The sequence below is a fragment of the Lampetra fluviatilis genome, chromosome 56 (assembly GCF_964198595.1).
Source record: "Lampetra fluviatilis chromosome 56, kcLamFluv1.1, whole genome shotgun sequence".
NCBI classification, from domain to species: Eukaryota; Metazoa; Chordata; class Hyperoartia; order Petromyzontiformes; family Petromyzontidae; genus Lampetra; species Lampetra fluviatilis.
In genome coordinates, this window is record NC_136330.1 from 3453666 (window position 1) to 3480714 (window position 27049).

The 27049-nt window shown below is 50.0% G+C and overlaps 2 protein-coding genes across 3 annotated transcripts in view; one reads left to right on the forward strand and one right to left on the reverse strand.

The window, feature by feature from the left end:
• The first annotated feature begins 760 nt into the window (after positions 1-760).
• On the forward strand, positions 761-13037 carry LOC144950086 (profilin-1-like). Its single transcript, XM_078880105.1, has 3 exons — positions 761-1033; positions 8916-9111; positions 11128-13037. The coding sequence occupies exons 1-3, from the start codon at positions 908-910 to the stop codon at positions 11223-11225; spliced, it is 420 nt and encodes a 139-aa protein (XP_078736231.1). The 5' UTR covers positions 761-907; the 3' UTR covers positions 11226-13037.
• Positions 13038-23831: 10794 nt separating this feature from the next.
• Positions 23832-27049, reverse strand: part of LOC144950087 (E3 ubiquitin-protein ligase RNF13-like) — a 93980-nt gene continuing 90762 nt past the window's right edge. For both annotated transcript variants that reach the window (XM_078880107.1, XM_078880108.1), the window contains one exon: positions 23832-26176. In XM_078880107.1, the coding sequence (XP_078736233.1) occupies positions 25581-26176 (596 nt within the window). In that variant the 3' untranslated portion in view covers positions 23832-25580. The remainder of the gene's footprint in view (positions 26177-27049) is intronic.

Below are 27049 nucleotides of genomic sequence, written 5' to 3' on the forward strand. Positions count from 1 at the left end.
GAGAGTCTATAGGTCTGTGTGTGAGTGTCTCTGTGTGAGTCTATGGGTCTCTGTGTGAGTCTATGGGTCTCTGTGTGATTCTCGGTGTGAGTCTGTGGGTCTCTGTGTGAGTCTGTCGGTCTCTGCGTGAGTCTATGGGTCTCTGTGTGAGTCTATGGGTCTCTGTGTGAGTGTCTGTGGGTCTCTGTGTGAGTCTATGGGTCTCTGTGTGTCTGTGGGTCTCTGTGTGAGTCTGTCGGTCTCTGCGTGAGTCTATGGGTCTCTGTGTGAGTCTATGGGTCTCTGTGTGAGTTTATGGGTCTCTGTGTGAGTGTCTGTGGGTCTCTGTGTAAGTGTCTATGGGTCTCTGTGTGATTCTCGGTGTGAGTCTATGGGTCTCTGCGTGAGTCTATGGGTCTCTGTGTGAGTCTATGGGTCTCTGTGTGAGTCTATGGGTCTCTATGTGAGTCCATGGGTCTCTGCGTGAGTCTATGGACGTATGTTGAACTTCTTTCGCACCGCGCGTAGGCAAACCCGTGGCAATCTGAAGGCTCATTAGCATAATATATGCACCGAGCCTCGTTAACATAACGCGTCCGCGCCTAGTTATAGTGTCAGGTGACGCGCCCCGCGACCAATCAGCGCGTCCCGCGTAATCGCGCCCTGCCACGCTCCTCCCACCAGAGCATCGGGCGGTGCCATTGGCGGTGGGCGCCAGCCAATGGGACGCCGCGTTTGTGCTCCATGGGCGTGGCCTGCGGGTATATAAAGAAGGGCGGGGACGGCCCCGCCATTTCGCTTTCCCCGCACGCGGCTTCCTCTTGTTCTGCTGCTGCAGTCGTCGTTGTTGTAGGGGACGCAGCGCCATCAATTAAAAAAACAACAGCCAAAACCTCCTCCCCCTTAGCAAACACCAAGCCCGTCAATCATGTCTTGGGACGGCTACATCGGGAGGCTGATGCAGAGCGGCGTGGAGAAAGACGCCGTCATTGTGGGACTGGAATCGAAGTCGGTGTGGGCGTTTCACCCGGGCAGCCACCTGCGAAACATCACGGTGAGGCGATGTCTCCTCTCCTCTCTTCCCTCCTACACCACGGCGAAGATGCCGGGGTGGTGGGGGGGAGAGAGGGAGACGGGGTGGTTAAGCGGGAAGATGGCACGAGAGATGATGGAGTGGATGATGGGCGATTGGGTTTTTTTGTGGGTGGTGAGAGATACGCGGGGTGGTGAGGCGACGCCCAGGGGAGGTTAAGACGCGGTGATAGAGAGAGATGTGGTGGGGTGAGTGGTGGTGCTGATGGTGGTGAGGGTGGTGATGGTGGTGTGGGTGGTGGTGGTGGTGAGGGTTATGGTGGCGTGGGTGGTGTGGGTGGTGGTGATTTGGGTGGGGGTGGTGGTGTGGGTGGTGGTGATGATGGTGGTGGGGGGTCGGATAGAGACGCGAAGGGCTTCGGCTACGCCCTAAGGCGCCTCCACCATGGCACTGCACGAGCTTGCGGTGTCGCCGCGGTCGGGGCTGAGATGGCTTCAATGCGGGGTGGGGGGTGGTGGTGTGGGTGGTGGTGAGATGCATGGTGGTGGTGTGGGTGGTGGTGAGGGGGGGAGATGCATGGTGTGGGTGGTGGTGGTGTGGGAGGTGAGGGGGGGAGATGTGGTGGTGGTGGTGGTGTGGGTGTTGGTGGTGTGGGTGGTGGTGAGATGCATGGTGGTGGTGTGGGTGGTGGTGGCTTGATGCATGGTGGTGGTGAGGGGGGGAGATGCATGGTGTGGGTGGTGGTGGTGAAGTATGGCGGGAGAAGTGGAGAATGCGTTGGGTGGTGGGGTGGGAGAGGAGCAAGAAGAACGACATTGGGGGACAGATGCAGGAAGATGTCGACATGAGGGTGGGAGAGCGAGAAGAGAGGCGATGTGGTGGTGATGGAGGGATGAGGGTACGAGAAGAGGCGATATGGTGGTGATGGTGGAGGGATGAGGGTACGAGAAGAGGCGGTATGGTGGTGATGGTGGTGGTGGGAGGAGGAGGGGCAAATGGACCCCGCCAACGAATCGAAGAGACGGCGGCGGCCCCGCCATGACGCGCGGCTTCCCCAGGGCGTAGGCAGGGGAGGTTTGCAAGATGAGGTTGTCATCATCATCGTCGTCGTTGTTGTAATAATTACAACAATAGTCGTGGTTGTAATTGTTATGGGTGCTGCGTCTGGTAGTGGAGACGAAGGGCTGGGCCAGAGGGGGGGGGGGGAATGATCTGGAAGGTGGCGGTATGAGAGTGTAAGGCGGCAATACGCTGGTTCTGTTGTCGTAGTGTTGTGTGTGTGTCTCTGTGTGTGTGTGTCTGTCTGTGTGTGCGCTAAGTCGGCCTTCATAGGTGTCACTAGCTAACAGCACTTGCTCCAACAGTCTGTTCAGCTGTTCAGGCTACACGGGGGATCTTTGTCTTTGTGTGTCTCTGTGTGTGTCACTGTCTCTGTGTGTGTGTCACTGTTTCTGTGTGTGCTAAGCCGGCCTTCATAGGTGCCACACACTAACAGCACTTGCCCCCAAACAGTGTCACAGGCTACACGGGGGAGCTTTGTCAAGCCCCGGGGGAGCGGTGGGCCAGTGGTTAGCGCTGCCGGCCACTCCCGCAATTCGATTCCCGCTCACGATCACCACCAACAACCCCCTAGGTTGACTCGGCCTCAAATGAGTCCCTGGTGCGGTGTGTCGTGTAAACATAGCTACGGGGGGGGGGGAGACAAAGGCGGGCTCGGGCGTGGTTTTTAGCACGACTCGCTAACAGCACTTGCCCCAGCAGTCTGTTGAGGCTATACGGGGGATCTTTGTCATTGTTACAGGGTGTGTGCGCTCTAAGCCCCGCCAGAGTGAAACACTGTCTCTGTGTGTGTGTCTGTATGTGTGTCTGTCTGTGTGTGAGAATGGTTTTATTTTCCATCCGATGTACTTGGTATTATAACAATATATAACTTGTTACATTGTGGGAGACGGGCTGAATAGGGAGAGGAAACTTTAAACGTTAGTGTGGTTTTGTTTTAAATTCACTTTTAGAACTTCCCTTTGTGGTCTGCCTACGAGCGATACTAAAATTCCAAGTGGTTCCGATTTATATTCTCTTAACCCATCGACAACGAAATAGCAGTTTGGGAGATTTTTTGTTGTTGTTGTTAGCAGAACTTTTAATATCTTTATTTAAGGCCATTTTCTTTTAACCAGGAAATAACTCTAAAGATGGGTGGGTGGTTGTTGTAGTGGGTGTCATCACCGCCACATCTGTGCAAGAAAAGACGCCGTGTGGGTAGAATTGTTCACAATCGCTTCGCCGTTGCTAATAAAGTTGGACATCTTCTGGCCCTAAAATTCTCACAAAGTTTAAATCGCCGGGGCCGCCCATCGAATTCGAACCGTGAACGTTTTGCGATGGCGCCAATTTTTCACTGGTAGAGTAACAACTCGTGGTTAACTACTTGTACTACTCATCTTCTTGGTTCTTTCGGTAAAGTAACGTAGAAGGGAAATAATAAAATAATAAAAATAAAACATGATAAAATAATTCTCACGACGTTTCGGCCACAACGCAAGCAGCCGTCCTCAGGTGAAGACCAGCTCTGTCGTGGAGACAGACCTGTTCTTCTCCTGTCGTCTCGACAGACCTGTTCTTCACCTGAGGACGGCTGCTTGCGTTGTGGCCGAAACGTCGTGAGAATTATTGTATTGTTTTATTTTTATTATTTTATTATTTCCCTTCTACGTGACTTTACCGAAAGAACCAAGAAGATGAATCCCTGCAGTCACGAAAGCTTTGAATCGAAAAATACTTCTACTACTACCACTCTCGACTAGGCTAGACTGTGTTGCCAGTATGAGCTAATGCCGGACACTTGGAGAAAACACTCAAAAGCGAGACGACAAAGAAGGCCCTCCCTCCCCCCCTCCTTGCTTGCATAAGAGAGGAGTTGCCTTGCCACACACTGCCACGATACAAATGTTGTTTGGTGACCTTCGTCGTTTCAACGCGGCGTGCGAATGCTTAGTAAATGCCCTCTTTTTTGTGTTGTGGCAGCGAAGGAGGGCACCCACGCGGCGTTTTTCACCTCGTGCGACGAAATCGGTTGAGAAATAACCCCGCGTGGTTTCAGTGGTCAAGGGTGTCTCTGGGTAATCGGTGAGCGAGAGGGCAATTCTGTTTGGCGTCGAGTCCAATTGATGGCTTTGTGATGTGCTCGGTGGGGAAATCTCTTAGTGTGGGGTCCACTCGTGATGTTTTAGGACTTGAGGCCTATTCTGTTGTACGTGGTATATACTAATCAACCCAGTGTGTGCGAGGCTAATAGACTGCACTGCAGCTGCAGTAATGCGGAAGAAGGTGGTGGTGGTGGTCCTTAACTGCGTGGCAAATAAACGCCACTAAATATCCTGGCCACGTATCTCCACCTCTCTAACCTGACTCCCATGAAATGCGTTGTAATGCCACGGTGGCTAGGAGATGTTAACTACCTCGCCTGGTGTACAGGAGGTCGTGGGTTTGATCCCGACACCTGCTGCTGTATATTTGGAGTTTGCGTGTCTCATCATCACGGTGGCTAGGAGATGTTAACTACCTCGCCTGGTATGCAGGAGGTTGTAGGTTCAATCCCGATCCTGACGCCTGCTGCTGTATATTTGGAGTTTGCGTGTCTTTTTTCTCTCTCCCCGTGATCGCGTGGATTTTTCTCCGGGTCCTCCGTTACAACCCCCCTACCACATTTAGAATCAACAGTCACGCGTTTATCGAGTAGTCGACTGCTATAAATTTCCACTCGATAAGCCGCATCCTTCGTTGGGCTGTCATTTGTGAAAAAAGAGCTGTGGCTCTTACCTGGTGAAATAAAAAAAAATAGTTTATATGCTGTGTGTGTGGTGGGTGGGGGGGGCATCTACGCTAGACTTGATGTTGATTCATCATCACTGCTGATGCAGGATTTTGCTGCCAGGTAGGCTGCGGGTGTCGTTTGATAAAGGCATCGTCAACAACTCTTGCGTTTGTGTTTTAAAGCGTGTTGAGGCTGGTGTGTGGTAAGGTAGCGTGGGTGATGACCAGTTTTGCTGTAGCGGGGCGGAAGGGGGGAAAACCCCCATTGTTGTTAACACATCATCAGACGCTTGTCAGTGCAAAATCGCCACCTGAATTTTTCTACTGGTGGAATTCGATGAGCTATAAACGGGTTATTTGTTTTCTTCACATGGCAGCCTCGCTGACAAGGAAACGCACCACTCACTACCTGCATCATTTGTGTCTGTGGGGGCAGCTTTGGCAAAAGAACGAGAAAAAACACGAGTTGAACGGTTTGTCCCATTCTTCTGCCATTTCCGCTATCGACTGTTCGCGAACTGGTGCTGCCATGTCTCAGGGCGTGGCTCGGCTCCTCCCCTCTCCTCCTCCCCCACAACCTCCTCACCCCCCTCCCTCCCCTCCTCATCCCCCTCCCTCCCCTCCTCCATGTTTGACTACCGAGTGGGCCCCACCCAGAGCGAGAGAGCAGCGACGGTGCACAGGCGTGGCGTGGGCCACGCACGAGAAGAGAGGTCAACCCACCCAACCACCACCACCACACGCAGTCTCTGGCCTGCAAAGTCCACGAAGTTGTAGGCACCCGGAGGCCCTTGAGCTGACGGCTGCGGCTGGCTCGTTCCTTTTTAAGAGCCGATTGGGTGACGATAAAAACAAAATTTGGGTCGATTTTTAGGTCGTCGCGACCGCAAATTCGGCGAGAGGCCGTGAATGCCGATGACTTTTTTTTTGGTTAACCGAGCGAACGGAAATTTTGCCGCAAGGACGAACCGAGTAGAGTTGTTGCGACTGGTGGGCTTGTGAAGGCGCAACGGAAGTTCAGTGTCCGTGTCGGGTTACCGTTGTACGACGTGAACCAATTCCTGAATCGGGTTTCGTGAAACCCGATTCCAGAGCTGCTTGGCTCACACAGATTGCTTCAAAATGAACTGCAATTCTCAAACTAAAGCTCCTCCAACCCAGCTTAAATATACGCTGCCAAGCCTGGGATGTTTCATTCAGACGCTGTCTTCCCGACAGACCTGTTCTTCACCTGAGGACGGCCGCTTGCGTTGTGGCTGAAACGTCGTGAGAATTATTTTATTGTTTTATTTTTATTATTTTATTATTTCCCTTCTACGTGACTTTACCGAAAGAACCAAGAAGACTAAAGCTCGTCGTTTAGTTAGAGAATTGTAATCAACGAGTAACGTTTTTTGTCTCCTGCCCCCTTAAAATTGCCTCCCCGTCGTAGACCACGGTGCCTCTGGGCACGCCACCAGCCAGTCTTGTCCGTTCGTGCTGTGGGCCCTTGCCTAGGCCGCATTCGGAGACGGCCAATGGAGCACGAAACGTGCTCGTTCCGAATGTTGGCGATTCCAGTATCTCCAACTCCACCCGGACATTGATTCCCTTTGCGAGCTCGAAGGACCCCGCCACGATTCCAAATAAACGGTGGGGGGGGGGGTCTTTCTCGCGTCGTGAAACGGCACGACACACAAATCCGTTTCCGCCCGTGTGTTTATTTTTTACTGAACCTCTCTGATTGTCGGCGGCTCGCAGCCCCACGGTTACAAATCTTTGGACCCTCCACGCTTCTTCCCGCCCTCTCCCCCCCGTGCCTTGCTGTGCTTTGCAGCTGTCGGGCAAGTGGCTTTTTTTGATAGCGTGAAGTGGTTGCAGCAGCGAATGGGGTTTTTTTTTTGGGCGGGAGATGGTGGCAGATTATGCCTCGCCCAGGCGCTCTCGGCGAAGCCCCGACGAGGTTGGGGGTGGGGTGGTGGTTGGGGTGGTGTCTTGGCCGCACCTTTGCCGAGCAGCCACAGTTGTGTTTTTTTGCCGAGGGATGGTGTTGGTGGTGGGGTGGGGGAGTGTGGCTACTACCATGGTGCAATAATGGCTAGCACTGCACCGGCAAGTGCAGAGGTCGCCCGTAAAACTCTATTGTCTCCTGCCCGTGCGCCACTTGAAAGTAAGTCGGCCAGTTCTTAATTTGAGTTCTTTTGGAGGTTTTGGAACAAACGAGGAGTCTGATATTTTTTGTATGGGGTTCCGTTTGATACTTGACTACCCCAAAATAGCTGGTCGTGGATAATACACAGGGGCGTGTCTTTTGAAAAGACACTCTGAAAAAGAATGAGCTAAGCGGTGGCGATGTTAACTCCCTTTCCATGGTATTCAGGAGGTCGTGGATTCAAACCCGACTCTGACGCCCTGTGTATTTGGAGTTTGCATGTTCTTTCTCCCCGTGGATTTTCGTCGCGGTCTTTCCCTCCACGTTTAGAATCGACACGCATTATTAAGACTACATGGCCGACGATACATTTCCACAAGCCGCTTTGTTTGACGATCCTTTGCGGTGTCCAGGTTGCTTGTGGAAGAAAAGAGCTCCATAACTCCGTGGGCCCTTACCTGCTAATAGAAACAAAATATAGTTTGAATGAAGAGCAGGAAAGGGGACGGTGAGATGTGGGGGAAGAGAAGAGGGCATCAAACGGTGTGCTGCATAGCGAGCGGCGGGAAGTCCGGTCACAAACCAAATTCCCTTGCCACCGTCCAACCAGCAGCGTAGCAACACGAGTATTGAACACCGCAGTCGATTGGCGGGGGGGGGGGGTGTCACGTGTGGTGGGGTCACGTGTGGTGGGGTCAAGTCTGGGGTTTCTGTCACCTCCCGCAAAATACCCTCTGGAGCGGCTCTTGCAGTTTGATTGAGTCGAGGCTCTTCCGTTCGTAGCGGTGTGTTCGCAAGAAAGTTGCAGGGCCTGCACCTTTTGCTTTTCTTTATACACGCAACATACCGATTGGGGTTTTTAAGCAAGCGATGATTGACAATTGAGTTTTTGGGGCCGTATGAATGATCTGACGATGTGACCAAAGGACTATTGATTATGATCTGATACAGCCGCAAAAAACAGTAGAAATTTTAACGATGCACCGATTCGGCTCGCCCGGTTAAGTTGAATAACGATTCTCTCAACCAAATTTAGCGTTTGAAAACGACGGTTTAGTTTCAAACATAAGTCTGACTCATCGGGACAGGTTAGCGGAAGTCAGAATAACAATATAGCTGTTGATGCTTTGAGCCTCATGAATGCAGTGACTGGCCAGGGAATCTGCAAAGAAGTTGAGAATTTATTATGCTTTGAAATTTTATCGGGAGCAAGACATTTTTGGACATCCAGAGATATCATCTGAAACTGGCAGTAGTGGAATGCATGTTGAACTTGGGTCTCGTGCACAATACGTAGGGGGGGGGGGTGACGGACGACAAACTCAACGCAAAAAGTATTTGTAAAGATTTCGATTTAAAGCTTTCGTGACTGCAGGGATTCATCTTCTTGGTATGTGACTTTACCGAAAGAACCAAGAAGATATTTGTAAAGAATTGACTAGTTGCAGATTGTGTGCCATGCAATTTGAATGAGTTTTCAACATTGTTGCAAAAGAAGTCAAGCCGCTCGTGTGCCTTGCTTTTGTTTTACCCCAATGTGGCGATGCGACACCTTTTTTTAATACGGCAGTTCTCATGAGGTCAAAGCCTTTAATTTAATCCTCCCGCAAGGCGTTTCTTGGGCCGTAAAAATGTACTTTACGATCGGTATGAAAACCCCGCGGGGACGGGAGTGTGTGTGTGAGAGAGAGTGTCGGTCGCACTGCTCTCTTACACCCAGCGAGAACCCCAAGTCGCAATTCCCATCCACGGCCAAGGTCGGTTGGCGAGAGCGGTATCAGAAACCAACCGGGTCTGCCCTTAACCACCAGCAAATCCCCGCACTCTTCGGTCCAATGAATCTCCCCCCCCCCCCCCCCCTTACGACTGCCACCTTGTGTGTGTAGGCCTTTGGCCAGGACTTGATGAGTGTTGGTGGCTGTGTTTTCTCCCCCCCCCCCCCTCTTTCTCTGGCTGCAGCCTGCGGAAGTGGCCCAGCTGTCTGCACCAGACCGAGATGGGTTGCTCACAAACGGCATAACGGTGGCCGGGCGGAAGTGCTCCGTCCTCCGCGACAGTCTTGACGTGGAAGAGGAGCACACCATGGACTTGCGCACCAAGGCCGACGGGCACAGTAGTACGACCTATAACATCGCCATCGCCAAGTCCTTGCAAAGTAAGTTGCGTCGGGCGCAGTGCAGAGGTCGCAAACGGGTTTTGATTCCGGAACCCGGCCGCACCAGGGTCGCAAACGGGTACCCGTACTCGGCCATACCCGTACCCGGCCGGGTACGGGTATCGGGTACCTGATTGCGACCTCTGGGATGAAGCCATGTTGCAGGCGCGGGTGGGTTGATTCTAGGAACTTGAGTTGTGAGAAGAGACAAGACGTTGGGAAATGAGTGACAGACGGTTACTCACCAGTGACTCACGGCCTACCCGTACCCGGCCGCACCAGGGTTGCAAACGGGTACCCGTACCCGGCCATCGGGTAGGGTACGGGTATCGGGTACCCGGTTGCGACCTCTGTCGCAGTGTGGCTGCTTAAAAGGGGTGGGTGGGGGTTAGGTTTATCTACAGGGCATCTGTGTGAAAGAGCTTTATAGCTGATCGGATTACTTTAGTATAAATATTCTGAATTGCTATATTCTCTGGATCATAAGATGCACGCCTCACCCACCCCACTATTTTAAATAAAACGTGGCCCCTTCTCCTGTGGTCTTCATCTCCTTGGCCACCACTTACATGCGATTAACATTTGAATACATTTTACTGCCTCGGGGTGCACCGAAACACACTTATTGCCGGCATGTGCTCCAACCTCTTTGGCTTGGAACGTATTTTCCGCATTGACGGGACGCACCTATTTTCTCCAGCGTTCACTGTGGTACTTTGTCAGTTTAAATCTTTGCACCCCTGTTAACCGCTTCCACACCACTTCATGTTTTTCTGGAAAAATTACGACCCACCTCTCTTCCCCTCCTCCTGGAGATAGGGAGCGTCTTATAGTCTGGAAAACACAGCACATTTCCTCGTCCGGCATTGCCCGTCCCCATGCTTTTCCAAGTGACAAGCCGCTTCGTTGAACTATCATTCGTGGCCAGGTACTACTTGCTTGGGGGACTATCCTGCGGAAGTGTTTAAGACTTCAAGGTTTTCTTTCTGGGTCTCGCTGGGGGTCTGTGGCCTTTCCCTAGACAGGCCGGCGGGTCGAAAGTGCCTCCTGCCCCCCCCCCCCCTCATTTCCCGATGCGTGAATATTGGATTTAATCTGACTTTAAAAAAAGGAAAAGCACTCGACCGGAATTATTTTCAACCCACGGCAGAGAGTTACTTACGTTCCTCTATTTTTCTTTCTCGTTGCGGCCAGTTAAATGCCTCCTGTAACGGCCGCACGTTCGGAAGTGCCGCACAATCCACGGCTGTGTACAACTTCCCTGTTCTCTAACATGTGTTTGTTTGTGTAATCAATTTGCCGAGGAGAGACACCTTTTTGCTTAATTCCACTGCAGGGCTGACAAGGAATCGGGCTGCCCGCAGACGAATGATAATAATTTAAATGTATAAAACGCCCTTGAACAATCGTTCTCAGGGTGCTAAGTGATGTCGCCCATCGTGCAATGGGACCGATGTGGTACCACCACTCACACCCACTCCACCACCACCACTCCACCCACGCACCACTCCACCACCACTCCACCCATGCCCCTTCCCCCTCTCCATCCACACCCCCACTCCAAGCAGTGGCCTTTCTCAGCCCCTCGGGCCTGAATAACCCGTGCTGTATTAAACACAGAATAAACACATGGCCCTTGAACGGTGCTATTGGCTCCGTAACGTGGTTACTCCCGGGGCAAAGCAGAAGCAACAAAGTTGGGTTGCTTTAGTCTCAAACAATGTGGCATGTGCTAGGTGTGGAAAACCCACCTGTACCACCACGATGGTGTGTGTGTGTGTCTCCCCCGTGCTGCCTCGGATGTGCCAGATGGGGGGGAAAAACAATGCTGTCGTTTTGTGTTGTCATTTTTTTTCTCCAATCTATAGGAATCATTTGGATGTTACCGGAGTTGCGAGGAGTATTTTTGACGTGTTGACTTTGTCGAGTGCGATATCTTTGCACATTTTCATATTTTCTAATTCGTTCTTTTTCCCCCTCTCCTCCCACGTGTGCCCCTCCCCCCCCCCCCTTTAGCTCTGGTAATGGTGGAAGGCAAAGAAGGCACTCACGGGGGGCTTCTCAATAAGACCGCATTCGACGTGGCGGATTACTTGCGGAAGGTGGGGTATTAAGGGCAAGCCCCCCCCCCCGAGGGAAGGATGAAATGAAAAAGAATGGCAACCTTATCGCCGACTTGTATCGCTCGCTAACCCAAACTGGTCAATTGATGAAAGAAAAACTATATATACACGATATATATACACAAACACGAGGAGAAAATAAATACAATTTGATAAAAAGTGCATTGTCCGTGCCCCCCCCCCCTTACTCCCGCTGTATTTTGCTACGCGTCAGCCAGCACCGCCGCCGCTACTCGATTTCGAACGGGTCTGGCCACAGCGCGCGCGACAACAGTTTCGCGTCTCTCTTTAAAAGCAGCGGTGGCGCCTCTTCCTCTGGGGGTGTGGTGGTGGGTGGGTGGGTGAGTGGGGGGGGAGGGTTTATTGTTTTTACTAAAAAAAAATGGGTGGAAAAAAAGTTCTAAAAAATGTAAAAAAAACAAATAAGAATAAAAAAAAAGTAAACAAAAAAATTGACGAGGCGCATCACTTCAAGGCAACAATGCAAAATCAAATGCAATAAACGATTACAGTTCAAACCCTGGTGGTATCGCTCCAATTTTCTTGCGCAGTACTTTGACTCATCCCTACCGCCGTGACTTTTAAGAGCTGAGTGGCTAAGTCCCCCCCCCCCTCCGTCCCCCCCCATTCGCTGTTGCGTATCGGAACTTGGCGGCTAGCCGTGGCAGAATCACGGCATCCTGTGGGCTTATTCAGATCTTCCAAAGTTATGTCATGGTTGCCGAGGTGGAGAGAAAACCGGGTTTGTGGAAGCGGCAAATGAATCCTGTGGTTTGTGTTTTTTTTTTAAACACAATTTGGTATGTGCGTGCCTAACCTCTACAATCGTGTATTTTTGTTTCCCCCCCCCACAAACAAAAAATTTGCAGCACAACACGGCGTAGAGTTGTCTTTGCACGACGATAAGTTCCTCCCACTTGCCTTGGCATATGCATTCTTTTACGTTGGGGTCAAAAGGTTTGCGAGTCATTATAATTGCATTAAACCAATTTGCTGTATCAATGTTGTGCTTGTATTTTCTTAAGGGCACGTGATGAAGCTTTAAACCCAGGCAGGGAGATGGTTTAAAATCTCAACTCTCTTAACGCCTTATCTTCCCCCCCCCCCTCTTACTCCTTTCTCGGGAGGGATTGTAAATTTGTAAGAAAAAAATAAACACGGGACCAATGTTCCGAATGTGGACTGCATTTTTGTTTAGGAGAGCTCCAAGCTGAGTCATTTGTTCTGGCCGACTTGAGGTTTAGCGCCTTTTCTTGAGAAGAAAAAAAACGAATCCGTGGCTTATTTGTCTTAAATATCCACTCGGACCACTTGAGTTTTATTGAAAGTTATTGGGGCAGAAATTGTGAAACGGTTTGAGCGCGCGCACCTACTGATTAAATCGCTGCTGCTGCGTGGAGAGCCGTCTTACATTGCATGTTGCGTTTTGTTAAAAATCCTCTTTTTTTTTGCCCCGAGTGGGGTTTGTGGGGGAAATTTTAACCAATCGCAGAGCAACACGAATCTAAACTGATTGTTCAGCAGAAATCGCAAGTCCACGGTGGCCCACGTACGATTTTCATTTTTGCTTTCCATCACTGGTTTTTTTTCATCTGGGATTTTAGGTGCCTAGTATATTACAATTGGAGGAGTCAAGATGTTCTATAGAAAAAGTAATTAACACAAAAGTACGTGAAGGTGATCCAGATGCGTTCTTTGGGGGGAGGGGGCTGCTTAGGTGATTTTTTTTTGTGTGTGTCTGTCACGACCGTGGTTGCTCCACGTTTTCTCAGTGCTGCAATAAAACAACAACAAAAAAGCCAACACTACACCAGACCTCTGTTCGTCTCTGGAGAAACCCAGTGGGCATAACGGTGCGCGCCGGATATTTTTTTGTTCTTTTGCTAAACGTCCTTAATGGTGGTTTTTATTCTTTTGGGTGTGGGCGTGTGAACATTATTGGCTGGTTTTATATATACACACAGCGTACATTGTCAAAGAGGTGGTTTCAAAGCTAATGCTACAATACTTTGTTTTTTATTGCGAAAGATAGCAGCTTGGCCTCAAGTGGTGCCCAGGTTCTTTTGAGTTGCTCCATGTGGCGCGTGTGAATGTGGTGGTGGTCACCCATGAACCCTGTGGGCACTGGGCCAAGCACCCCCCCCCCCCCCCCAGTGATTTGCCATGTCTTTGCCGTGTTTGTGTACTTTAAACACGTGGGAGGCTTTCGCGACCAATATTCATAATCAAGGTTTTTGGGTCAGATCTCGTTATTTATAAATGTGTCGTAACCCTCCACCACCCGACACGGCCAAACAGTAAAACAGCGTGTTGTCAAATAAATACAATTACAATTCCTTATAAGGGAAACATATCAATGAATAACAATTGAATGATTACCAATCTAGATAATTACAAGATTTTTTTTTGTTTTGAATCACTGCACCAGATTGAATTAAATTATGACGTCACCCTGAAGCTGCTCTATTTAAGACCGGAAGCAACAGGAGAGCTTCACTATTCTTGCCCGATGAAGCTGATTGTAATTATCAGCGAAACGTCGTACTACTCAAATTTTAAAATGCTGTTGATTTTCTCTACAGCACACCGGTGGACTAGAGACGTGAATTATTTTGTCCTTTGAAAAACGTGACACATTTTTTTTACTGTTTGGCCGTGTCGGGTGGTGGAGGGTTACGACACATTTCTAAATAACGCGATCTGACCCAAAAACCTTGATTATGAGTGTTTGTGTACGTTCACCATCACGATGCAAAGTGCGGCCGGGCGGGGAGTGGCCGGAGTGGGGAGGAGGAGGGGGGGGGGAGACGAACGGATTGAGGATCGAACCGGAACTAATAAAAGCACGAGCAAAAAACCTTTTAAGTGGAGACTGTGTGTGCTCTCTTGTTAGTCTGTGTGCATCCACTGGGTTTGCAACGCACGAGATTGTGGGGGGCGAGGGGGTAGGACACGTGGTGTTTGGCAAGATGCAGGCATCCGTCGTGCAAAAAAGCGGTTCTCCTCTGGATTCGTCGAACAGACTTGCCGAACACAGTTTCCCTCTGTTAAGAACTTGCCGATGGATGTCCTCTGATGTTTTTTTTTTTGCTTACGGTGGGCAAGAGGTCTTGGGCCTTATTAGGGATGAGTCCGAGATTGATAGGAGTGCCTGGCCCTCGATTAAAGTTCGCCAATGTAACATCGGTTATTGGATCGATTATCGGATTGATCAGAACGTGCAATGGGTGTGGGAAAAAACTGCGTCGATTCCTGGCGCGGGTCTTTATATGCCCCTGCCAAAATTGTCGCGTGGCATTGGGCGACGTCATTTGTCTGCACGAAGACCTGTTGGAAACAAACACAAAGAATAATTCCATCGGTGTAAACGGCCGTAAAAAATCTGAATAAAAGATGATGAAATTATGGTTAAAATATTTTTTGGATAATCTTGATTTCAAGCTTTCGTGACTGCAGGAATCCATACTCTGGTTCTTTCGGTAAAGTAACGACGTTTCGATCGCAACACAAGTAATCGTCATCAGGTGAGAACAACCACAGCAAATAAAAAACTGCTGAGGTCGGCCACTAAAGCAGTTGTTTCTTGCTGTGGTTGTCCCACCTGATGATTGCTTGCGTTGCGATCGAAACGTGATCCAACACGTTCCTTCGGAGTGGGCAGGTAGGAACTTGGTTGGACAGACATGCACGACAGACAGACAAATAATCCCTGGTGGGCAATGTGGAACCTGTTGTTCCTACCTGTATTATTTTTCTACCTACGTGACTTTACCGAAAGAACCAAAGAGTATATATTTTTTTGTTTGTGAAACTTGGCATACAATCGAACTTATTGCTTTTGAACTGCGTTTATTCCAAGGTTGTATTCAGTTACAACATGGGACACTTTTTTTCCAACATCGAAGTATGAAACAATGATTACACTGGTCGACACACTTTTTTCTGGCACAAGGTATTCCAACGGTGTTAAGGTAATTTTGGGGTGCTGATTCCAAATCTGGCATCAGTTTTTGTCTATCACATCAGGTTTTTGAGATATCAAATATTGCATTTTCAATAAAAACTGCAGAAGAAAACTATTAAATAAATGTGGATATCTACATAAAACGATATTATAAACACTATCCTACAAATACAGCATCATATTTTAACACTAAAGCAGTCACTGACTCGCAACAACTTGCAATCATAAGTGACAGAGTTAATTTCGGGTAAAATCAATGAAAATGGGGTATGCCGATAGCATAAAATGAGATGTGATAGAGCAAATCTGAGATCAGATTTGGAATCAGCACCTCTCAAATTAGTCTAAAACAGCTGCAAAAGTCCAGGCCAGAAAAAATGTTTTTTTTTTGTTGACCAGTGTAATAGGCAGAGGTGGGACAAAGTCATTGTTATGCAAGTCCAAGTCGAGTCGCAAGTCATCAAATTCATGACTCGAGTCTGACTCGAGTCCAAGTCACATGACTCGAGTCCACACCTCTGGTAATAGGTGCTACTTTTTCTGGTAATAAAACGAGTCGAGATGTCCCTTGCAAAGGGTTTATATTGGGTGTTTGAACATCTCAACACCTGTTTTATTGCCAGACAGGGTTACATGAATTGTTATTTTTCATACTTTGATACTGGCAGAAATATCCTGTTTTGTAGCTGCTCTCACCCCAAGCTATAAATGCTCTGATAACGTGTGACATTGCCCTTGTACTGGTCGCCTTTTGGCGATGTTCTCTGGTCTGACACTGGAGGTGAGACGAGAGCCTTAAACACAGACACAACTTCAACCGAGATGATGGGTACACTGAGACCTCCTTTACCTGTGGCAAAATATAGTGATCGGTTTTTACCCTTTCAACTGGTACAACAACTGACACCTTTATACAAGGCATAAAGGTGTCAGTTTTTGTACCAGTTGAAAGAGTAAAAACCGATCACTATATGATGGGTACACTCTGAGCAATCATTGGAAAGACGTTATTAAGCAGGTAAAGTCTTAACTGACTGTGATGTTTCCATCCTACCTGCCTATGTCAGCTGTTATTTCATGCTAATCTCTCACATTAACATAGCTACTTCCTTGCCCAGTTACATGCTAATCTCTCACATTAACATCATGCTAATCTCTCACATTAACATGGCTACTGCCATGCCCGTTACATGCTAATTTCTCACATTAACATCATGCTAATATCTCACATTAACATAGCCACTTCCGTGCCCAGTTACATGCTAATTTCTCACATTAACATCATGCTAATATCTCACATTAACATAGCCACTTCCGTGCCTAGTTACATGCTAATCTCTCACATTAACATCATGCTAATCTCTCACATTAACATAGCCACTTCCGTGCCCAGTTACATGCTAAGTTTCCTTGGCCCTGGCTGACGATGTACATAACCCCATTGGAAGAAAGTCCATAATCGAGGTTTTTGAGGTTAGATCGCGTAAATAGAAATGTGTCGGTAAACCTCGCCACTGCCCGACAGCCAATTCAGATTTTATCACGTCAACAAAGCATGCCAATTGGTTCACTACTTCTACACATCGGTTGTGTGTGTTGGGAGAGTACACCCACGACCATAATATACGTTGTTGGGTTCGACGGCGTTGATATAAATGCGTCGTTAAACCAGCCAATTAGTAAGGTTTGTCACGTGAACATCACGTGACGATTAACTTCAGCACATCGGTGCGATTGCGAGTAAACAACTACAACGTTAACAATTGAGTACAACGTTTTGAACGTTCATTTCAGTAATTTGAGAGAGTAACAGCGCTACTAGTGCAGCACTCACCGGCTTGCGTGTTGGAGAGTAAGCCCACTGCAACATTCACAATTCGACGTTTCGCCGGTTAAATACTACGACAACAACAACCAGCGTCTTCTTCTTGGTTCTTTCGGTAAAGTCACGTAGAAGGGAAATAATTAAATAAACCAATAAAATAATTCTCACGACGTTTCGGCCACAACGCAAGCAGCCGTCCTCAGGTGAAGAACAGGTCTGTTCCGACAGACCTGTTCTTCAGCCGTCCTCAGGTGAAGAACAGGTCTGTTCCGACAGACCTGTTCTTCACCTGAGGTCGGCTGCTTGCGTTGTGGCCGAAACGTCGTGAGAATTATTTGATGTTTTATTTATTTATTTTATTATTTCCCTTCTACGTGACTTTACCGAAAGAACCAAGAAGATGAATCCCTGCAGTCACGAAAGAAGCTTTAAATCGAGATTTAACAACCAGCGTCATTAGGCGACGGCCAGAGGTGTGAGTGAAATTCCTAACCACGATGACATTAATTGCGCCCCTCCCAACAAAAAAAATTAACCCGTAAAAACAAAGTTTTTCATTCTAAATCCTTTATATGCGTGGCGGCTAGAGTCCTCTCGTCCTCTGGCTTGAGATGGCTGCCACCTATGGGTCAGATGATTGTCTGCCACCATTAAGCAATTGGTAATTAAATATTTAAAAAAAATTCCCTAAACAGTGTAACATTTTGGGAAAACATTTTCACGAAAATAAATTGTCACGCACAACGAGTCTGTGTGCAAAATGTCAGCTCGATTGGATCACGGGAAGTGTGTTAAAAAACGACCGAACGATTTGCACGGTCGTAAGCAAGCAAGCAAGCGAACTTAATATAAAGTATTTTAAAAAGCCGTGATCCTGGGGACTTTTAACAAAACGACGACTTTCGTTTGGCGTTAAACGCTCTTCAGAAGCACGATCGGTAATTACACCCGTCACGTTTGCCCCCCTCCCTCCTCCCCTGCCGTGTTTGTGTATCTCGGACACGCAACAAAAATACTTAACGCACTCGGCTCGCGTTACATGCCAAGCGAGATGAATAATGTAAGGGCGAACACGATGTCAGCCGGCGTCGCGGGCACGCTCTGCGTGCGTGTGCTTAATGCGCAGCTTGAGAGTGGCCGTCGTAGCTACACGTGGTGGATATTAATCACGACCACGTGTTCCACTCGTTCTCTTTGTTGTAATAATAATAAATAGAAATGGAATATTCATTGGCTGTCCCCACTGATAAGGTTGATGACGCAACTCGGGATTGAACGGTGCTACGGGAAGGGGGCGGGTGGACAGAACCACGCCCGGCCGCCTTTGTCTCCCCAGTGGCGATGTTTAACACAAAGCAGCAGGAGGCTGAGTCGACCTAGGGGAGGTTCAGGACCGGTTCAGAATCGTCGCTGGTGTTGGCAGTGGGCGGGAATCGAACTCGGGTTGGCGGTGTTCGGAGCACAGCGCACACGACATCGTGCGGGTGGACCTACAATGTGGGACCGCCTCTTGCACCCCCTCCACCCACACCACCTACACCCCTCCACCCACACCCCCACCACTCCACCCACACCGCCTCTCCACCCACCACCGCCTCCCCACCCACACCGCCATCGTTTACACGCGGTCACAAATACAAGTCCTCGTCTAACGCGGTAGATGCGTTCCTGGAAAGTGCAGCGTTAAGCGAAAAAAAAACGCGTTAAGCGAAAAAACGCGTTAAGCGAAAAAACGCGTTAAGCGAAAAAACGCGTTAAGCGAAACACTTTCCCCCCCATTAACAATGCAATGCGGATCTCGTTTGGCGAGGTGCGGCGCGCTCCCACGCACACGCGGTGACATCGGCGGGACGGATACCCGAGGGGGGGGGGGCTACGCCGCCGTGTAACTATCATTCCGCGCACCGTATCACTCCGCGCGCGTCAAGAAAGTAGTCCGCCGTCGACCGCCCAGAAACCACGATGGGGATGCCGGTCAGGCCACCACCCCAAGGCTCCCGTGTCCGTGCGGGTTCCTCGTACTACCCTGCGCGTTGCCAACCGCCTTCCTTAAGCTGATCTTTGAGTTGTACGCCTTTTGGCGTCATCTGGTCCAGCACCAATGGAGACTAGGCTCTAAGAAAAGCTGTCTCGGGTGTGGACCAATCAACTTCAAGGACAGTGCATATCATTACCATTATCAGAGTTGTTTCTTTTTGTTTGCATTTTGACTGCTTGTGTTGCGGTTATTGCAAACATGATGCCTTGTATAAAGGTGTCGGTTTTGTACCGGTTTAAAGGGTAAAAACCTACTACTATATTTTGCCACTGGTAAAGGAGGTATCATAGTGTAATAGAGGTAGTGTTAAGATGTCCACACACACACACCAACCAGACGGTACCTTTTGCGAGGTTTCACGTGCTGCATGAACCACGCGCGGGACTTGTGGTGAGCACGCACACAGAGAGAGTGACATCTTCGCAAGCTGCTGCTGCTGATGATGATGGTGATGACAGCCTTTGCCTGTTCACATCCGTTGGGTAAAAGGTGGCGAGGCGACTGTTTCTGAATGACACGTGTTTCCTCCTTCTCCTGCTTCACGCCACAGTTGATTTTGCACCGATGTCTCTGTGCTCATTGCCACACTTTGAATTCGTGTTTTTTTTCTTACTCTCGTCATGTTGTGGTGGCCCAGGTGACTCTTGCAAATGAGACTAAATCCTAATCTTCTTGGTTCTTTCGGTAAAGTCACGTAGAAGGAAAATAATAAAAGAATAAAAATAAAACATAATAAAATAATTCTCACGGCGTTTCGGCCACAACGCAACCAGCCGTCTTCAGGTGGAGAACAGGTCTGACTTTACCGAAAGAACCAAGAAGATGAATCCCTGCAGTCACGAAAGCTTTAAATCGAAATAAATCCTAATCGTTCTCACAACTGGTTACACAGAACAAAACTTGACTTGGGTTTGCTGAAATGGGACGAAACTAAAGGTGCAGTAAAAGTACTTTCATGCGGGAACGCTCAAATCGGAAGGGGAAACGCGAAACATTGCTTTGAGAACACCCTCATTCCTTGAGTAGAACATGCGTTTCGTGTTTTTTTGCTGAATCGTCATCGAGAAATGATTGAGCGGCTGGAATAAAATGAGCGAATGGCTCGTGACTAAAGGAAATCAAATCCAGTTGAAGCAGACATTTGGCCTCCTTGTAGAATGTCAAAGCAGTACCGCAGAGCTGCAGGTCGACCACACGTGTGATGGCTCACTCGGCAAGATCAACTCTATAATAGGAATCATGACAATTGTTTTTTTTACCCTTTTATCTGGCAACAAAATTGACACCTTTTTTTTTTACAAGGAGTCAAAATAGTTTGATAAAAATCCTCTCTTCTGTTGCCACGTGTGCCTCTGGATGGGAGGTGCTGGGCGAGGCTTAGTGACATCATCGGCCGTGTTGTGCTGGGCGTGGCTTGTAGCGGGGTTTCCCACCTTCTGGAAACGGGATGTAGGGGCGGCCGCCAATTTGAAAGAGGCCCGATTAATGAACCACAAGAAAAAAAGTATTCACTTACAATTTGGAGTCAATCAACAGAACCGACTAATAGTCCCAACTCTAATGGTCGACACAGTGCAGGCTAAAGGGGCCTGACACCCCGCCCCCCCTACCCTCCTCTCTCGCATAGACAGCCTGGCCCATGATAAACTAGTCGAACCCAGCAGGGGATCTAGGAAAGGAAACGCAGCCTGCCTTGCTTGGGGTGCATCCATGACAACACAAGGCAGTGACGAGCAAATTTAACAGAGGCGCAAACATGCAAGCAAAATGACCAAGGTGAGTTGCTGGTTACCTTTATGAACACACGTGATAGACTTTATCATTAAACATAACCATGCTGCCACACATTGTGTGGTGTGTATGTCTGTGTGTGGGGGGGGGGGGAAACACGCAATCTGTAATTTTTGCGTTGAAATTTCACGAAGCTCCCGTGTGACTTCATCCAACCGATCGCAGTGCCACACTCTCCGTTGCATGCAACAACGTACGAATACGTTCACCTCGGAGATGCAAACCGACCCGGGGGGACATGCAGTGAGAAGGGAAAAAACATCTCAAAAGAGGGGAGGGGCGAGGGGGGGGCAGGACTTCGCGAACAATTTGTATAGAAAGTTTAACACGTAGCAGGCTTTCGCGACCAATATTATTCATAATCAACGTTTTTGGGTTTAGATCGCGTTATTTATAAATGTGTTGTAACCCTCCACCACCCGACACGGCCAATCGGCAAAAAAAGTGTCACGTTGACAAAAGACAAATAGTTCACTGCTTTAGCCCACCGGTGTGTTGAAGCGTGAAACGACAACATTTACAATTTTTTGAGCACGACGTTTCGCTGGTAATTGCATCCAGCATCATCGGGCAATTCGCCAGAATGGTGAGGCTCTGCTCTTGCTCCCGGTCTTAAATAGAGCAGCAGCAGCAGCAGAAATGCACATTATTGTCCCCGGGACGACCGACAGATTTCCCGGCTCAAACACACAAACAACAGAAAGGACAATCCTAGGGGAAGAACCAGGGCAGTTGGCAAAGCGTAGTTGCAGACCCGGACGCAACTCTGCCGATTCCCCGGTGTTGCAGCCGTCCACGGTAAATGAAGCAACGTGGGTGAGAACGCTTATTAAGCAAAGCTATTTCAAGAATGGGATTTTTGTTAAAAAATATAAATTGCACCGGTTATCGTCAGCTTTGGACACTACTTGCATTTCACGAAAGTGAAAAAAATGCACGAAAAAAAAGTTCAAGTGTCAATTTGTCAAGTGGGTTTATTGGGAGGGTTGAGAAGGTGACATGCATGGCCTCTTTCTGCTGGCCATCGAACAAAGACGGTCACCACCGCATCGCGGCGCTTTCAGATGCGCTTCTGTGGCCGTCTGGAACGCCCTTCCTTCCCGAAATTAGGAAGCCGCTGGAACTGTGCGCTATTACATCATCGTCATCTAGATTGGCAAACCCATTTCTTTAGAACCGATTTGTTGCGCGTAGTTTTCTGTCCTTCCACCGCACCTCCAATTAGTGCGGTTGGCCACGTACGGTGACAAAAGTTCAACATACACACACACACATGGATTAATGGTACGTAAAAGCAAGCTTGCATCGATGGCTCGAGTACACGGCAAGGACAAGTGACAATCCCCATGAGAATAACCATCGTCAACACTCGGAAAGAAATGAACGTCCGATTTCGCAACCAGCACCGCAAACGTGCACGGTGTTTGTTAGCGGCCGAGCCACTCGAAACATCTTACGTCGTTGGGTCCGCTGTTTTAAATCGTGTATTTTTATTTATTTCGAATCTATATGTACACGGTAAACTCTGCATTAGCGCCACAAATTGCGATGAAGTCTGGCGCGGCAGGGGGGGGGGGGGGACGGCAACGCAACGCATTTTTTCTCGCACGAAACACAAATCGCATCTCCGATTAGCACAGTTGGCTACGTACGGTGCGAACCAATGAAGCAAATAAAATGCAAGTGAAGATGAAGGACGGGGGGTGTGGTGGGATGTGTGCGGATGAGAGTTCGGGAGCGAGTGCGAGACGCTGATGTTGAGTTACGCGAGACGAGAGCTCGACACGAAGTCACCGCTGCCTCCAACCCATCTCGACCGATCGTGAAGACCGAACTGACCCTGGAATTACAGGGATCCAGGGCCTCTCCCCTGCAGGGTGTTTAACTAATTCGTGGGTGGGTGGGTGGGTCGGTGGTGCGGTCAGGGTTAACGTTGGCGTGAACATAAATCTGCATTGACAGTGGTAACGGGCAAATACAAAAATGCTCTCTGTACATTTCAGGGGTTGTACCACGTGTTGTTTGGACACAACGTATCGACGTTTCTCCGCACGTGCTGGGAGGATGAAACCCAACAGCGAGTGACCTACGTCAAGAGCTGAAGCAACACAGCAGCGCCAGCTACATAGCCCACTGAGCTGTGTGTATCTCTTTCTGCAGAAGCGACCTGGCCACAAATGATAGCTCAACAAAGTGGCGCATCATGTTGCAATGTACAGCAGGCAAAATACTCGAAATGCGTGGAGAGAAAAACCGGAGGACCCGGGTGAAAACTCCACGCGGCCCACGGGGAAAGAAAACATGCAAACCCCAAATATAAAACAGGCATCGGAGGTCGGGATCGAACCCACGACCTCCTGCATACCAGGCGAGGGAGATAACATCTCGCCACGGCGGCACCCTTGTAATCGAGCGAGAGTGTGCGAGGCTCAATTCAGTCCCAGAAGAAGGTCCCGGGCACGCGGAGCGAAACGTCGGACCTCGTGGCGAACAACGTCGGGGCGAGCGGCACAACCAGAACACGCGGCCGAGAGCTACGAACAGCAGCAGCACAACCGCGGACACCGACGCAGGAGTAACTTATCGTATGCTAAATACATATTGGCACCTAACTGACGATTACAAGATCAGAAAATAAGAATAATTGTCGGGGAAATGTATTGAGAAAACAAACTTCACACTTTCTTCCCGGCACAGCATGCACTTAAAAGTCTAGTTTCAGTAGCCCTTGATATACCATAACAAAATACGGGGGGGCGGAGCGCCATCCACAACAGAAAATAACTTTAAAACAACCGTTCACTTTAAAAGATGAAAGCCAACAGGCGGTGGGTGCGGTGGGTGCGGGGGGTGTTTGGAGAGGCGATGGTCGGGGGGGGGGCTGATACCGTTCTGACTAAATCATCAGAGGAGCGGCACGAAAACGGAACACAGGGCGGAAGAGCGCGGACGGCGTGGGGCTCTCGCGCAAACAGCGAGGCCACGGCCGCTCACCCCACCGCCCTGTCTCTATCGCGTTGCGGCAAATGACCCACGAAATAAGGGGGGCCCGGGCACACCAGGGCTGCGCGGTTGGCTTATTTCTCACAGCCCCAACGCGTTGCAAGCGGCGTTTCAGCGTGGACATTGTTAGGCTAGTCCCCCGATATCGTACCCACGCCAGCTTTTCAAACTCGCTCGTCCGCTCGCCCGCCCGCTCGCCCGCCCGCTTGCCCGCCACCTCGCTCGTGTTTTTGTTTGGAAGCTGTCGCACTGCTCGAAGGCACAACTCGTCGTGGGTTGCGAATGAAACTAAAGTTAAACATCTTCTTGGTTCTTTCGGTAAAGTCACGTAGAAGGGAAGTAATAAAATAATAAAAATAAAACATGATAAAATAATATTATGTTTTATTTGAATATAAAACATAATAAAATAATATGTTTTATTTAAAAATAAAACATAAAATAATATTATGTTTTATTTTTATTATTTTATTACTTCCCTTCTACGTGACTTTACCGAAAGAACCAAGAAGATGAATCCCTGCAGTCACGAAAGCTTTAAATCGAAATTTAAAGTTAAACATTTTTTTTGTTTTACATAAATTTCTTGTTAAAATGAGCATCGCATCATGCTATCCCCTATCTATTTACAGGACCGAGCCAGAGGTGGAAATTCCCCATTCCTATGATGGGGGAGGGGGCGGGGGAAGCAAGTCTCTAAATAAAGTGGTACTTCGTTGATCCTGGAGGGATGATGAGCTGAGTGCTAAACCCCCATCAACCGCCGAGTCAGCTGGCCCAGTTCCAACAATAAAACGATAATCAGTTTAAGAAAAAAATCGATCGATCGATTGATCGATATTCCAGAACATTACCGAAAGAACAGTAACAGTTTTTTTCGTTTAGTAATCGCCGCTGATAATCGATCGCCTCCTCCTCCTCCCCGCCGGCGGCTATTTTGCTTGGCGACGTCACAACGTTGAGAGATCAAGCGAAAACAACGAAATGCTACAAAGCGGCCGGGGAAGCTCCAAGCAGGCCGCACGGCCCCGTCCCGCCGCGCAAGGCGGAGGGGGGTGGCCGAGAGACCTGCAACAAAACCTCCGGCCCTAGGTCAAGGGGGCTATCGGCAGTGTTCAGGCCGATTGTCAATCCCCCCCCCCATCCCCACCACGAGGCTTTGTTTCACCATACTTCACCACGAGGGAGGTATGCCGTGATTGTGGGGGGGGCGGAAAATTAAAAAAACCCAACGGGAGGCGTCTAAAAACCAATTGGCCTTCGCCGGACTCCCTACGGATCCGTCGAGTCCATTCGAGTGTCGTCTCCCCCTCTCCTGCGAACGCCGTTGGCGCGAACGGATTTGTCTATCGAGTTGTCTCACGTTAGCCAATTACCTACAACGTGTGCATGAGCTGCGGTTGTTGTTGTCGTCGGCCTGGAACTTTCCCACTGCTGGACTTCCCCCACCCCCGCCCTTCACTACCACAATTTCCTTCCAATCCCTCCTTTTCCAGAGGGCCCCCGACACTGCTTGATTTCAACGTGCAACCTTACGGGGAACTGACAAAACAACAAAAAGGACGGCGCTCGATTCTCATCCTTCGATGGGCGATTCGATCCGCGCGATCGCGCACGCAAACCGACGTTCACCGACGGATCGCTCTCGACCGTTGACACGCCCGCACCAACGGTAGAAACGAACAAACGGAGAAACACCGCGCCCGTCCCCTCGGCGGCCGCGGTTTAAATGATCAGGGTCGGCGCGGGGTCCCCGCCCCGCCCGCCGCCGTATCCGGGACGATCCTGCCGATCCTCCCCGCTGTCCGTGTGGACCTGTACCGTGACGCCGGCGGTGGCAGCGGCAGCGGCGGCGTCGCGGTAGGCGGACGCCGCCGGACGCTCCGCGTCTCCCTTGCGTCTCCTGCCGCGACCTCCTCCGTCCTCCGGGGCCTCGGTGCCGTCCGCGGCGCCGCGCGGCCCGCAGAGCCCCCTCCCCGCTTCCTCGTCGGACGAATCGGCGGCCGCCCTCCGCCCGCCATCGTCGTCGTCTTCGTCGTCGTCGGCGGTGGCGGCGTTCGAGGCTCCGGCCGTGGAGCCGAAAGACGGCGCCGGCGGGCGCCCCGCGGGCGAGCGCAGCAGCGGCGTCGTCTCGGAGGCGTCGTTGTCGTCGTCGTCATCGTCGCGGCCGGCGCCTCCGCCGGCGCCGCCGCGCGCGCCCGACTCGGCGTCCGACTCGGAGTCGGAGTCGGAGCCGTGCGAGCGCACCACCTTGCGCTTGCACACGGGGCAGTTCTTGCGCTGCTGCGTCAGCCACGGGTCCACGCACTTGCAGTGGAACGCTGCGTGTGCGGCGACAGCGGCGTGGTCGGCGGGCCCGCCATCAGCATCATTAGCATCATCATCAGCAGCGTCACCATCATCATCAGCAGCAGCATCAGCAGCAGCAGCATCATCATCATCAGCATCATCATCATCATCAGCATCATCATCAGCAGCAGCAGCATCATCATCAGCAGCATCATCATCAGCAGCATCATCAGCAGCATCATCAGCAGCATCATCAGCATTATCATCAGCAGCATCAGCATTATCATCAGCATCATCATCATCAGCCGCGTCATCATCATCAGCTGCATCTTCGCAGTGTACACGTCACGCGCCTGGTGGTGGCAACTGTCCCTGTGCGGTGCGAGGTGCATGCGTCACCCGCCTGCAAGTGGCCACTGAGCTGCCAGTAATCTGGGGGGGGGGGGGGGGGGGCGATGTTGCTTTGTGGCTTCCCTGCAAAGTAATTTATGGAGTAATTGAGCAAATTTGGACCACATGTCCACGTTACAGGCAGCAGCGGTGGCGCTGGGCCTAAGCACCGAGCATAATCTTAGCTCCTCAAGCAGCTCAAAGGGCCTCCACCCCCCCCCCCCTGCTTTGAGAAGGGTGCCTCAACATTTTGTCTCGAATGCAAATCCTAGCGTAACAAAGTCGAGCGACATGAGACGCTAAATAATCGCACATCTCTATCTCGTCTGCATCCACGTGCCCCTTATCTCATTGCATGTCTGTTTTGTCTACATTGCTTCTGTCATCTCCCCTGGGGTATTTAAAAAATTGAAGCGGGGGGGGGGGGGGTTTGTTTGACCATACTTCACCACGCTGGTCGGTGCGGGGGTTGGTCAAGGTGGGGGGGGGGGGGGGCACCTGAGGACCGGTTCAGA

Coding starts and splice junctions, on each gene's coding strand:
- LOC144950086 (XM_078880105.1), top strand. CDS start 908: ATGTCTTGGGACGGCTACATCGGGAGGCTGATGCAGAGCGGCGTGGAG. Junction 1,034..8,915: donor GCCACCTGCGAAACATCACG/GTGAGGCGATGT, acceptor CTCTGGCTGCAG/CCTGCGGAAGTGGCCCAGCT. Junction 9,112..11,127: donor CATCGCCAAGTCCTTGCAAA/GTAAGTTGCGTC, acceptor CCCCCCCTTTAG/CTCTGGTAATGGTGGAAGGC.